The sequence below is a fragment of the Pristiophorus japonicus genome, chromosome 6, assembly GCF_044704955.1.
Source record: "Pristiophorus japonicus isolate sPriJap1 chromosome 6, sPriJap1.hap1, whole genome shotgun sequence".
Taxonomy (NCBI): Eukaryota; Metazoa; Chordata; class Chondrichthyes; family Pristiophoridae; genus Pristiophorus; species Pristiophorus japonicus.
In genome coordinates this window covers 199915331-199929874 of record NC_091982.1, presented here as the reverse complement: position 1 = coordinate 199929874, position 14544 = coordinate 199915331, and the positions used below count along the sequence as shown (strand labels likewise).

Sequence of the window (14544 nt, the reverse complement as noted above, 5' to 3'; positions counted from 1 at the left end):
ATTTTTTGAGGATGTAACTAGCGGAGTGGACAAGGGAGAACCAGTGAATGTGGTGTGTTTGGACTTTTAAAAGGTTTTTGACAAGGTCCCACACAAGAGATTGGTGTGCAAAATTAAAGCACATGGTATTGGGAGTAATGTACTGACGTGGATAGAGAACTGGTTGGCAGACAGGAAGCAGAGAGTCGGGATAAACGGGTCCTTTTCAGAATGGCAGACAGTGACTAGTGGAGTGCCGCAGGGCTCAGTGCTGGGACCCCGGCTCTTTACAATATACATTAACGATTTGGATGAAGGAATTGAGTGTAATATCTCCAAGTTCGCAGATGACACTAAACTGGGTGGCGGTGTGAACTGCGAGGGAATGCTAAGAGGCTGCAAGGTGACTTGGACAGGTTAGGTGAATGAGCAAATGCGTGGCAGATGCAATATAATGTGAATAAATGTGAGGTTATCCATTTTCATGGCAAAAACACGAAGGCAGATTATCTGAATGGCGGCAAATTAGGAAAAGGGGAGGTGTAACGAGACCTGGGTGTCATGGTTCATCAGTCCTTAAAGGTTGGCATGCAGATACAGCAGGCGGTGAAGAAGGCAAATGATATGTTGGCTTTCATAGTAATGGGATTTGAGTATAGGAGCAGGGAGGTCTTACTGCAGTTGTACAGGGCCTTAGTGAGGCCTCACCTGGTATATTGTGTTCAGTTTTGGTCTCCTAATCTGAGGAAGGATGTTCTTGCTATTGAGGGAGTGCAGCGAAGGTTCATCAGACTAATTTCAGGGATGGCTGGACTGTCATCTGAGGAGAGACTGGATCAACTGGGCCTTTATTCACTGGAGTTTAGAAGGATGAGAGGTGATCTCATATAAACGTATACGATTCTGACCAGTCTGGACAGGTTAAATGCGGGAAGAATGTTCCCGATGTTGGGGAAGTCCAGAAGCAGGGGACATAGTCTTAGGGTAAGTGGTAGGCCATTTAGGACTGAGATAAGGGGAAATGTCTTCACTCAGCGAGTTGTTAACCTGTGGAATTCCCTGCCACAGAGAGTTGTTGATGCCAGTTCATTGGATATATTCAAGAGGGAGTTAGATATGGCCCTTACGGCTAAGGGGATCAAGGGGTATGGAGAGAAAGCAGGAAAGGGGCACTGAGGGAATGATCAGCCATGATATTGAATGGCATGCAGGCTCGAAGGGCCGAATGGCCTACTCCTGCACTTATTTTCTATGTTTCTGTGTTTCTATTCCGTAGCTCCAGCCATACCGATTCCACATCATTCAAGCTAATGTCCTTCCTTACTATTCCATTAATTTCCTCTTTAACCAGCAATGCCACCCCGCCTCCTTTTCCTTTCTGTATATCCTTCCTAAATGTTTAATACCCCTGGACTTTGAGTTCCCAGCCTTGGTCACCCTGGAGCCATGTCTCCGTGATGCCAATTACATCATACCCGTTAACTGCTATCTGCGCAGTTAATTCGTTCACCTTATTCCGAATGCTCCTCGCATTGAGGCACAGAGCCTTCAGGCTTGTCTTTCTAACACACTTTGCCCCTTTAGAATGTTGCTGTGATGTGGCCCTTTTTGCTTTTTGCCTTAGGTTTCTCTGCCCTCCAATTTTACTTTTCTTCTTTCTATCTTTTGCTTCTGCCCCCATTCTACTTCCCTCTGTCTCCCTGCATTGGTTCCCACCCCTCTGCCATGTTAGTTTAACTCCTCCTCAACAGCATTAGCAAACACTCCCCCTAGGGCATCGGTTCCGGTCCTGCCCAGGTACAGACCGTCCGGTTTGTACTGGTTCCACCTCCTCCAGAACCGGTTCCAATGTCCCAGGAATTTGAATCCCTCCCTTGTGCACCAATCCTCAAGCCACTTATTCATCTGAGCTATCCTGCAATTCCTACTCTGACTAGCACGTGGCACTGGTAGCAATCCTGAGATTTCTACTTTTAAGGTCCTACTTTTTAATTTAGCTCCTAGCTCCCTAAATTCATCTCATAGGACCTCATCCCGATTTTTATCTATATCGTTGGTACCTATATGCACCACGACAACTGGCTGTTCACCCTCCCTTTTCTGAATGCCCTGCACCCGCTCCGAGACATCCTTGACCCTTGCACCAGGGAAGCAACATACCATCCTGGAGTCTCGGTTGTGGCCGCAGAAATGTCTATCTATTCCCCTTACAATTGAATCCCCTATCACTATAGCTCTCCCACTCTTCTTCCTGCCCTCCTGTGCAGCAGAGCCAGCCACGGTGCCATGAACTTGGCTGCTGCTGCCCTCCCCTGATGAGACATCCCCCTCAACAGTACCCAAAGCAGTGTATCTGTTTTGCAGTGGGATGACCGCAGGGGACCCCTGCACTACCTTCCTTGCACTGCTCTTCCTGTTGGTCATCCATTCCCTATCTGGCTGTGTACCCTTTACGTGCGGTAAGACCAACTCACTAAACGTGCTATTCACGTCATTCTCAGCATTGTGGATGCTCCAGAGTGAATCCACCCGCAGCTCCAATGCCACAATGCGGTCTGTCAAGAGCTGCAGGCAGATGCACTTCCCGCACACGTAGTCGTCAGGGACACCGGAAGCCACCCTGACTTCCCACATAGTACAGGATGAGCGTAACATGTGTCCGAGCTGTGCTGCCATGACTTAACCCTTAGATAAACTTAAATTGGCAACAAAAATGCTGAAGGTTACTTACTGATATAGAAAAGAAAAAGCAAAACTACTTACCAATCACCAGCCAATCACTTACCCCCTTGGCTGTGACATCACCTTTCGATTTCTTTCTACTTCTTTTGGATCATAAATGACTCCTGAATGAAATCAACCAGTGTTTCCTTAACACTACTTATTTTCTGGCAGTGAAGGGCACATTCTTACACTTTAGTGGAATTGGAGTACATTGTGTTTTACATGATATAATGTTGCTGCCCTTGCAAAACAGTGATTTATCTTATTTACCATGAACAGTACAATAGGAGATTTGCTAGTAATATAATAAAAGTGGAATCTGTGTGCATATTTTCTGTCTACCACAACCTGTGTTACATTTCTGTGTCTCATTTAATTATAATCACGGGTAGCTAGATAATCCATTTGAAAATGTCTTCCAACTACTTAAGAAAAGAGAAAGATAGCCTATCATTTGCATGTACATGGAAATGCCCCCACCAACAGAAAATAACTTAGTACAGGAATCATAATGTAAGTATCCTATGACCTTAGCGATCACAAAAAGGAAAAGGAAGCCCGACATTTCATCATCCTGAGCTCTGACTTGAAGCCTGAAGAGCAGACAGACATCACTCTGCAAAGTTTTCTTACCAATTAAATTCCATTTGACCTGAGGCTCTATTTACTTACTAACAATTATACATCATGACATTAAAGGGATACTATTCCATTTTAGCAGCAGACTAATACTCATGTATTACACCATTTAACATACCTTTCCTTACAAAGTAGTGTATTATCCAACTTACCATGAGCAATGCTGAGGGAAATCTGTGGTTACACATATATATAAGTTTTGAATCCATAAGACTTATTGGAGAAAATACAGAATGAAATACAGTATTTTTATGCTGGTCTCTTCTGACCTGGAGCCAGGAATTTGGAAATCAATCTGCACACTTTTTTCACCAACAGCAATTAAACTTGGGATGTTGTTATTTATAGCAACTAGACTTTGTGGTTTAAAACAACAGTCCATCTTAAACGTAGATACACATTAACAACCAAATAATACATAGTATAATGCTCCTGTTGTTACGAAACAGTGCATAATCCAACTTTCTAAGAGCAATGCAACAGATCTGTTCGTAAATCATTAAAAATGAAAATAACAGTTATGTGTTGAAATGTTGCACAGGCACCTTTTCCATCAAAACATTGCAAACATCTAGGGGGAGAAATTTGATCGAGCTTCATTTGGGGCAGTAACCTAGGCGATGCAGTAATTTTAGCACCTTCAAAAAGTTTGCACCCTCCATCCAGAAATTCGTCAGAATTGGTCGAAGAGCTGGTGGGTGCTAAATCAGCCGTTGCACACTACGGCTAAGGGGGGGGCGGCGATAATGAAAATTTGGTCGGTAAATTTGGTGGACCCATTGTGCATGCACGGAACTCCAAGTCAGACCCCGGGAACAGTCGAGTCTTAAAGGCACGGCAGCACAAGTTCGTGCATGCGAAGTTCCAGCTCCTCAGGATCTTCAGAGCATGAAAATGGAGGAGCGCAGAGGACGCCAGCTTTCTGCCCTATTCTCACCCACTGGCCTTGCTGGAGGCAGTGGAGAGTCGCTGCAGTGCCTTACAGCCTGGAGGGGGACGAATGCCAGCGCCTCAGGATTTGAGAAGGGAGGTGGCTGAGCACCTTACAGCTCTGAGCGCGGTGCCCACAACAGCGACCCAGTGTCGCAATACATTCAACAGCCTTACTACTGTCATCAGGGTGAGTACCCTTTCCAGTCACCTTCCAATGCCTTCATGTGAACCTCACTCTCTCACACAATGTAAAGACTTTGCACTGCCTATCCCTTCTCTATCTCTACCAGGCCATGCTCCTCCTTGCTGAAACCAGCCTGAGAGCTCTCCATCACCTCATTGGACATGCCTTGCCTCATCCAAGCATATCTCACCTTCTAGCTCCTTTTATCAGCCTGAGTCCACCTACCAGCACCTTTCAGCTCTTCTTTTGTGGTCCCAGTTCTGAGCCTCATACTTTCTGGTAGTTGCCTGTGCCCCAGACCCACTGTTCACACATCCACTGTGCGATGCCACGCAGGATGAAATGCTGATATGCTCACTTCACCATATTATTCGCGAATACCCTACTGCAGACACATGGCACACCAGCACGTACACAGCCACTAACAACTTTTTGCTTTTTTCATTGCAGGTCAAACTCGCGCATAATATGCACAAGTGCATCAACGGGCACTGCAGTTGTGGCGGTGGAGGTTGGAGAGGCAGAGCCCGGCTCAACAGTGACGGTATGTGAATGAGATGGCCGTTTTGTGTGAGTTCCCTTAGCTTGAGACCACCTCCCTCCAGAGCCTTCTCAAACCTCGAGGCACTGGCATTCATCCCCCTCCAGGTTGGAGCGCACTGCAGCGACTTGTAAGATGTTGCAACCAAAATAATGATGCCCCCTTCCTTTTTGCCTTCCTGCCCCCTCCCCAGCTGATAACCACGCTTCTTTTGTTTTGTGCTTACAGATGATGAGCCAGAAGAGTGCCAGCCTGCCCATCAGCTTATGTCTTCAGACGACAGGGAAGATGATGAGGAGGAGGAAGTGGAGAGCAGTATTCTGGGACACGGCGAGACGTCCACAGTTGCATCGAATGAGAAAAGCACCTCAGTCGAAGAGGCTGAACTTGAGGCTCCTGGCCCCAGTGGTGTGTAGCAACGCCCAGCGCAAGGGGAAGCGAGGGGGCCAGTTCTCCGGAGGGCAAGTCGGCCCATGAGTCCTGCTCATAGACAAGCAACTGGACTTGGGGGCTATGTCCAGGGAGTCAATGCAGATGCACCGCAAGCTCATGGATACATTGGCGAGGATCCCGCCGAGCGTGGATGCACTTGCATTGAATGTGGTGGAGGCCGCCTCAACCTTGGTATTTGCGGTTCGGGGGCCCATCGAGCCCATCCTTGGTCGATTGCAATGGATGCTGGATGCCACAAGTGACCATGGAGTACAAGACATGATGGCGTGGGCCATGGCTGATGTGGCAGTAGCCCTTAAGCGGCAGGCCGAGACCACGCAACACTTGCATTCTGCCATGTCGTCAGTGCGTGCCGGCATTAATGCGCTGTCTGCTCTGATGTAGGGCCAAATTGATGCCATGCAAGCACTGACTGCTGCCATCGTGTCTGGGGCCCCATCAGTCCAATGGAGAGCTAACAGTAGGCCAGCAATCTGCGTTTTGACAGATTGCTCCGGGTGCTGAGGCTCTGCCCCGGGGAGTGGCAGGCCGTTGATCAAGATGGAACATGATGTCCTCTCTCAGGAGGTCATCATTTGGTCTCCCGACACTGCCATTCTGCCTTTACACCTGCTGCAGTCTGCACGCTAGCCATCCCACACTGCTGCCGCCCATTCTCAGGTGGGGCTGTCAATAGCCGGGCCTTCCAGGCCCAGAGCTGGTCCAGGGCGTCGTGCTAGACCATCTGTTCTGTCTCCCTCAGACACACAGCAGCCTTTAAGTGACCTTGCAGCAGGCACTGTGGACCCATTGAGGAGGAGCAGTAGGCGAGGGAGGGGAGTGAGGCAGAGGGGTGGGAAATGCTTACGCAAGACGCACTGATGAAAGGTGTGGCCATGGGTCCTATGGAGAAAAGGTGTAAATGTTATTCATCTGTTGTATTATTTGAAGGGGCAGGTGTCCCATTTTGTTTTCATTGAGGGGGATGGTGTTTTGAGGGATGTGTTTCCAATAAAATGTAACATTGAACGTTTCCTTCAGCCTCTGGTGCATGACTGTTGACTTGTAATGGAGAGGTGGCATTATTGTGCCACAATATGCGCTCAATATTAGCTACATCTCACAGCTCACTCCATTTAAGCGAAGCATTCCCTTATGAGCTGCCACTGAATAGCCCGGCCACCGCCAACATTGGCACGCTGCCTCCTCCGTGAATGCTGCTGGTCCTCATCGTCTAGCTTTTCATTCGGGTCATCGCCACTCTCCTGGTCCTCCTCCCCCTCCTCCTCATCCTCCTGAGGTGGGCCTCCATCTCCTGCTCATCCTTCTGAGGTGGCCCTGCAATCCCCACTGGCAAGGCCTGGGCCCTCATGATGGCCAAGTTGTGCAGCATGCAGCACACCACAATGAATAGAGAGACCTGTTGAGGGGGAATATTGAAGGCTGCCTCCAGAGCGGTCCAGGCATCGGAATCACAGCTTCAGCAGCCCTATAGTCTGCTCTATGATGTTGCGTGTGACGGCATTGTAGCGTTCGTCCGGCTATGGTAGGGTTGCAGAGGGGGGGTCATTAGCCAGGTGGCCAGGCTGTATCCCTTGTCCCCGAGCAGCCAGCCTCGGCCTTGTGCTCTCCCGCAGGATAAATGCATCATGTGCGCTTCCAGGATAGTGAGCATTGACTGCGAGGATATACTGCATATGATCGCACACCAACTGCACATTTAGGGAGTGATATCCCTTTCTGTTTCTGAATACTTCTGCATTCTGGAATGGTGCTCACAAGGCCACGAGCGTGCAGTCAATTGCTCCTTGGACCCTCGGGAGGCCCGCTATCCTGGTTAAACCAACATGCGTGCTCATCCTGTTTCTCCCTGGTAATTGGGAAAGTAATACAGTCCATTTGATGGGTGCAGAGAGCGTGTGTGACGCCGCAGATGCAGCGATGTGCTGCAAATTGTAAAACGCAGCATATATCCCCTTGATGCAGCCTGGAAGGAACCAAAGGCATAGAAGGTGAGTGCCACAGTGACCTTCCCTGTGACGGGCAGTGCAGTCCTGGTGCCGATGTGAGGCTGCACGTCTCCCTGCAGGAGATGGCATATCTCTGTAACTACCTCTTTTTGGAAGCACAGCCTTCTGACACACTGCTCCTCGGACAGGTCCAGGTATGAGCATTGCTGCCAGTAAAGCCATGAGGGTTAAGGCCTCCTGTCCTGACGTCAAGTGGCTCTCCTCCTTCAGCTGCCGACATGGCCAACAGCCCTTCTCTCTTCACGACGCCTTGCGAGAGCCCTCATTAAAGTTTTACAAATAAGTTTCTCTCAAGCTGATCTGGCATATTTGTCTGCCACTGCAAACTCAGAAGCTCACCACTGAGCGTGTAAACATTACACTGACTGTGACCTCCGAGGGAAGTGCTTCCTCATCCCTACAAGTAGCCACCAGTTAACGACTCTGGAAGCCTGTACCGACTGTTTCTCCAGAATTTGTTCTTGGCTGCCGCTAAATGATGCGGCCACACCTAATTTACCGACCAGGACTGACATCAGGATCGCACTGATCATCACCAGCCAGGCACTACTGGTTTGCGCCTGCACTGAGCCTCTAATGAATTTTTGGTCGGGGCGCTAAAAGCTGCGTTCCCGGTTGGTAACCTCTTACGCTCCCATTAACTGAGGCGTTGGACAATCGAATATCCAGCCCTGTTTGGGTATCAATTCCTTCAAATCAATCAGATTGAGGCCAATCAAGTGCAAAACCACTTTAACAAGGTGACAGATTTTTAAAAATGTTTTCATGTTGTTCGTTCCACTTTATTCCACAGCACATGTGCACGATAGAATTATCATTAATGTCTTAAGTCTTTTTCTCTTTATGTTTACATTTTGTTGCTTTCTGATTTTCCCATATTTTGCCCTATTCATTTTGGTTCTTGGACTTTCAGCTTTTTTCACTCTAAATTTACTCTGAAAAGTCATTTAAATGGTATTTGAAATCTCCAGATAATTAATTTGAACATTTACTTTGAGTTGCCAGCCCTTGTCCATTAGCAGTATAAATTACTGAACTCTGCACAGACTTACAGCGATGGATAATGATGTGCCTTTGTTTAGAATTTGCTTTTGACAGCATTAGTCATAGCTGTTCCAAGCCTTGCACAATATTTACTAAAGAATTTTATTTATCTTCATCTTTCATGCTTAAAACTGACAGTATTTGTCTTGATATGGACCACACATCTATCTAAGACTGATAGTAGATTTTGAATGGAATGATCCTCTCACATCATTGGTCAATATCTGTGGTTTCTTGTCTTTTACAGAGCTGTTCAGCAAGGCCTTTGTCTACCCAGGATACATCAGTACAAATTCTTAAAGCATTATGGGAGAAGACACAGCTGAAAGGAACACACAGCTTTGAAACAGCAATGATCCAGACAATTCATTATAAGAAGGTGATTATGGATGTTTGACAATATACAAAAGAATATGCAATAATGATTATATATTTAAAATGTGATTATATTGTGGGGCATTTTTGTTTAACTTTGAATGCTTTGTGATAGATTATTCAGCAGCTCTAATGTTACAACTTTGGACACGCTCTCGGTCAGAGACACTCGGCCATCCCCTACTTTAAAACATTTAGGCTGCGAAATTCAGTTGGGTATCGCCTCCCTTTAGTGCCCTAAAGTAAAGGTAAAGCATCGCTCATGGCTTAATGCCTGGCCACGGAGATTTTAGCGGCGCCCGCGAAATTCGGTTCACTTTTACTGGTGGCGCTAACAGTTGTCGCCTCGCCCTCTTATCATCAGCCATATCACGACGTCAGTACGCATGCAACTGTTGGCGCCCCGGACGCAAAATTTGGTTTGTGCGTCTCACCGACAGCCGCTGAACATGCCAGAGAAAGCAGACCATCTCTGCTTCTTTGGGCGATGCCAGGAGGGTATTTAAAGGGATGAGCATCCGGGTTACTCAGATGTCATAGTGAGTGCTCTATTTTCACATAGCACAGTGCGTGTATCTCTTAGATTGCTGCGGCTGATTGTCTTCAAAGCTAGTTAAGTAGCGATTTTAGGTGTGTATTTATATGGGTGCAGTGCTAACATGCCACCTTCGCCTCCTCCAAGCAATTGGTAGGCGATGTCTACAGAGAAGGGAGATTGGGAATGTGGGGCCGTGAATGAGGAGACACCATAGACGTCGGGATAGGAGGCCTTAACCCCCACGGGTTTATCGGGAGCACTTCTCATATCTAATCATATCTGAGGAGCAGTGTGTTAGAAGGCTGCGGTTCCACAATTAGTTAGTTACCGAGCCATGGCATCACCTGCGGCCAGATCTAGAAGCTGATATCTGGTCCAGGACTTCGCTGTCTGTCGCAGTGAAGATAACTGTGGGTGCTCAGTTTATATGTCTCCGGCTCCTTCCAGGCTACAGCAGGGGACATCTGCAGCGTGTCGCAATTTGCTGCTCATTGCTGCATCCGCAAGGTCACAGACGCTTTCCACCGCAGTAGAATGGACGACATAAACTTTCCCATGACGAGGGAGAAACACGAGGAATGGTCATGTGGATTTGCCAGGATAGCGGCCTATCAGATGGTGCTGGGTGCCATTGATTGCACCCGCATGGCATTGCGTGCACCACACCAGAATGCGGAGGTGTTTCATAACTGCAAGGGCTACCGCTCTCTCAATGTACAGTTGGTGTGCGACCACATGCAGCACATCCTCACTGTGAATTCCCGCTATCCTGGCAGCGCATCCTCGCTGTGAATGCTCGCTATCCTGGCAGCATACACGATGATTTCATCCTCCGGGAGTGCCTTGTGCCACGACCATTCCAGCCACCACATGTAAGTTGCAGCTGGCTGCTCGGCAACAAAGGCTATGGTCTAACCACCTGGCTCATGACACCCCTCCGCAACCCCAACACCCGTGCTGAGCATCAGTACAACGAGAGCAGAGTATCGGCGTGCTAAAGCAGTGTTTCAGATGCCTTGACCGCTCTGGAGGCAGCCGTCAGTACTCCCCTGATCAAGTCTTGCTCTTCATTGTGGTCTGCTGCATGCTGCACAACCTGGCTATCATGAGGGCCCAGGCATTGCCGCTGGGGATTGCAGCTCCACCTCAGGCGGAGGAAGAGGAGCATGACGATGCACAGCATGGCGAGGCAGACGAGGAGGAGGATCAGTAACTACGGAGGAAGCACTGTGCCAATGCTGCAGCTGCAATGGCCACACGTCAGCGCCTTATCCTGCATCGCTTCCGATGAATCAACGGCCAGATGATGACTGGGCCTCATAGTCACATCGCTATGTGCTAGGCTCATGGCACAGCTCCGTGAAATTTAATACACATGACAGCAATGCAAACGGTCAAATCAACACTTTATTATCTCCAACAAGAGTGTGCCCTCAAGCAGCACACCAATAACCCTTCACTAGCAACTAATAAAAAATGTAACGAATGCCTCTTAAAACAACATTACACGCAAGCAACTTTATGGTTATATATACAAATGCCCCTCCCATCTGAAATGCAAGACCAGCTCCCACGAACCATATTATGCCAAGACTCTTCCACAAATAACAGTCGTTAAATATCACCAATGAAATATGTACAATTATACTTACAAGTGACTCAAATTTCCCCAGTAGTTGCCCTGTTTTTTTTGGAGTAAGTAGCTTTTTTTGGAGTAACTTTAAAAATTGCAAATTTCCCCATTTAATTTGCCCCAGTATAAGTCAGTTAGTTAGGTTTTTTTCTGGTTTAGTTTGTTCTCTCCAAAAGGGGGCGTGACAAGCCACTTACGCCTCTTCTGGCCATAGAAGCAAATGTGGCCAGCTGAAAGTTACTTCAAACTAACTTAGGCCAGTGAATGTGGCCACTTTTATAGGCACAGAAAAACCTTACCTACATTTAAGAAATCAGTGCAGGTAACCAGAGATGAGGGGGGTGGTGGTGTCGGCAGTGGGGGTGGGGGGGAAGGTGAGTTAGAGGATTCTAAAGCACTAAAGACCTTCACAACAACAGCTGCACAACATCATCACAAATAAATGAAAGATAAATCAGCTACTGAAAATAGAGCAGTCCTACCTTGCTGACTGCAGAATGCACCATGCACCGGCTAGCCCTCCCGCCAGGGCTAGGGGCGGCAGGCACGCATGACTGTAGGGGTGAGGGAATTTTACTTTTTACAGTTGTCCCTAAATGTTGCGTGGTCCTCATGGAACATGATTCAGTTTTAATGCAAAATATCTTTTATTGGATATTTTACAGTGCACTTCAACGACAACAACAACAGTAACAACAGCAAAGAAAGACTGCACCCACCCCTCACCCACATCTCGGGGAAGGTGCACTTCCTCATAGGGTCGGTGATGGTGGTGGGAGGGTTGGGGGCCCGGCTTGGGTCTCACCGGTGGCTGGTGCGTGGATTGAAGTGGGAGTGGTATTTGAGTATCCGGCCTTTGTGCCCTTATTGCAGAAGCTAGCTCCCTCATGCCATCGTTTGCACACCCTCTAAAATGCCTGCCCTCACTTCCCATCTCAGTGCTGAGATTTCACCCGACAGTTTCGCTATCTCATCACGCACCCCACTGACGGCCGCTACGAGTGATCTTGTGAGGGCATTGGTCTCCTCACCCAATGACAGAACCTGATTAACCTCTGCTGAGGGCTATATCTCAGGAGAGACTGGTCGACTTCTCCTTCCCCTCGCCGTGGGTCTGCCTAGTGGCACCCCTCCAATGTGAGGCGCAGGCTGGGACGGTGGGGCACTGGGTGTCCCAACATGCATTTCATGACCGCCACTGGGATCCGCGACCTCGGAAGGTGTGAAACCATGGAGGTTTCTGGCAGTATGACGCCCTGTACTATGGACTGATCCATATCACGATCAGCATTCTCCCGTGAACACATTTCCATGGAACTCTCTTCCCCCCCACCTGCCTTGGTCTGGAGCGCATGCATTTGGATCCTCTGGTGGATTTTCAGTATGTTGAGGAGTGTCGTCTTCTGCAAAATACAACAGAACAGTCAAATGGTTAGCAGCACAGGAGGGGTCAGGATGGGTGGCATGAGTAGTCTCACGCATAGCAGGCCAGTCAGCAGGTTGACTTGAAGGGCGACTATGCATTTTAATGACTCACCCTCACCCTCGCGTGTGGGTCCAGCTTGTGCAGAGCTGATTCTTTTTCTGCCGGTGAGACTCAGCAAGGCAGCAACCCTCTGTTCCAGGAGTGTCAGTTGATGCAGATTTGGAGGACCTCCTCCTGTTCTAAGTCTTTCCCTTTTGTTGTGGGCCAATTTCTTCTGCAAAGATGAAAATATTAATTGTCAGACATGGTGTGCTTCTGATGGGTGGGACACATACAGATGGTCACATTTTCCACTGCAATTCAATTTAAAGGTGATGATATTACTTACACTCACTGCTTGACCAACGTCCTGCCATTTCTTCTTGCACTGGCTTCCAGATCTTGCGGTATTGACCCCTGCGGAGAATTCTTCTGCAACTAGGTTCATCTTCTTCTCATTTCCTTGGGTGAAACTTTTGACGGACCACTCTTGCTGATATCCAGCTTCAGCCATTTATCCTCAATGACAGTTACTAGTTTCTCCACTTCCTCATGGAGGAAATTCTTTGTTGTTGTTGCACGCTCTTGCGCCATTCGTGTATTGGACTTACACTCAGGTAATGTTCAAAAATCACACTTCTCACCTTTCTTCCACCTATCCAGCACTCCTTTCCACTCCCTCAGCCACACAAAAATCAATATTTAAACCTTACCTTTATATATGGTCCATTACCAATGATATTGAGGGCGCTTTCCTTTTAATTGGCCAATTGCCAAGCTTCCTACTACACTGCGCATGTGCGCACGCTGAAACACCCATTCGCTCAAACAGACATGCATCCCCCTGCTGGCACTCCACAAGACGCTGGGCCTAAGCCTCGGCCTCCTGCTGGCTGCGCTGAGTGAGCGCGGCTGAAGCTCCACTCCCCCCCCAGGCTCTGCAGCGCCATGCCAATGGATCCGGACGACGAAGGAGCAGCCAAAGTGGAGGGTAAGCTTTTGCCGCTTTTCTTGGCTTAGAAAGTTGGCATGCCACCCCTAACTGCACCACTCTAGGCGGCTGGGAAAATTTGGGCCCAAGATGTGGACATCTGGCCATGGTTAGAAAAGTCCTTTTTGGGACTTGCTCACATATTGCCCACCCCTTCCCTTTCCCCCCTCCCATGCCTAGTGCTCCTCCTTAATGTGGCTGTAGTGCCTACAGCAAGGCTGCTTAAAGGCTGCTGTGTCTGTGAGGCAGAGACTGCAGATGGCCTAGCAGTACACCCTGGCCTGGCTGCGGATTGCACCACCTCAGCATGGGCGGCAGCAGTCTGGGATCAGTGGGGTCCAGACCGTGGCAGGTGCAAAGGCGGAGTGGCAGTGGTGGGAGCCGGAATGCTGTCATCGTGAGAGAGGACACCATCTTCTATTTCCATCGATACACTACCACTGCCCCGGGGCAGAATCTCAGTATCCCGAGCAATCTGCTGCAGCACAGATTGCTGGCCTGCTTCGGCACTGTGAGTTCTGCATTGGACTGTGGGGAATCCAGAAAGGATAGCAACAGACAATGCTTGCATGGCATCAATCACATGGCCCCCAAGTTTCCCTTCGCGCTGGGTGTTGCTGCAGGCCACTGAGTCCAGGAGCCTCCTGCTCGGGAAACCCCAGGAAGATTGGCTCGTCTACTGAGGTGGTGTCCCCACTGTCTGCAGCAGCTGGATCCTGCCGGAGTGGTGCAGGTCTGTCGTCCCCTTCCTCTTTGTCTCCCCGTCATTGGAGGTGGATGCCTCACAGACAGGCTGTTGCGCTGCTGGCTCATTATTTGTAAGCACAAAGCAACAGAAGTGTGGTTAGCAGCAGAGGAGGAGGCAGGAAGGAAGAAGGAGGTGACATAGGACATTTATATGTAAAGTGGGAAGGGCATGTGCTTTCAGGGGTAAATGGTCTAATTTAAGAGGGAAAGGGGATGAACGTATCGTTACTGTCCCCAGGGGGCTCGGCTTCCCCGATCACTACCACACCCAGTTGTGCGTCCATGAGGC

General features: G+C 48.7%; 1 protein-coding gene across 1 annotated transcript in view; it reads left to right on the top strand.

Annotated features, from left to right (window-relative positions):
- Positions 1-14544, top strand: part of veph1 (ventricular zone expressed PH domain-containing 1) — a 451519-nt gene that overhangs the window by 356804 nt on the left and 80171 nt on the right. Inside the window, exon 12 of the mRNA XM_070883555.1 lies at positions 8754-8885. Within this exon, the coding sequence (XP_070739656.1) occupies positions 8754-8885 (132 nt within the window). The remainder of the gene's footprint in view (positions 1-8753; positions 8886-14544) is intronic.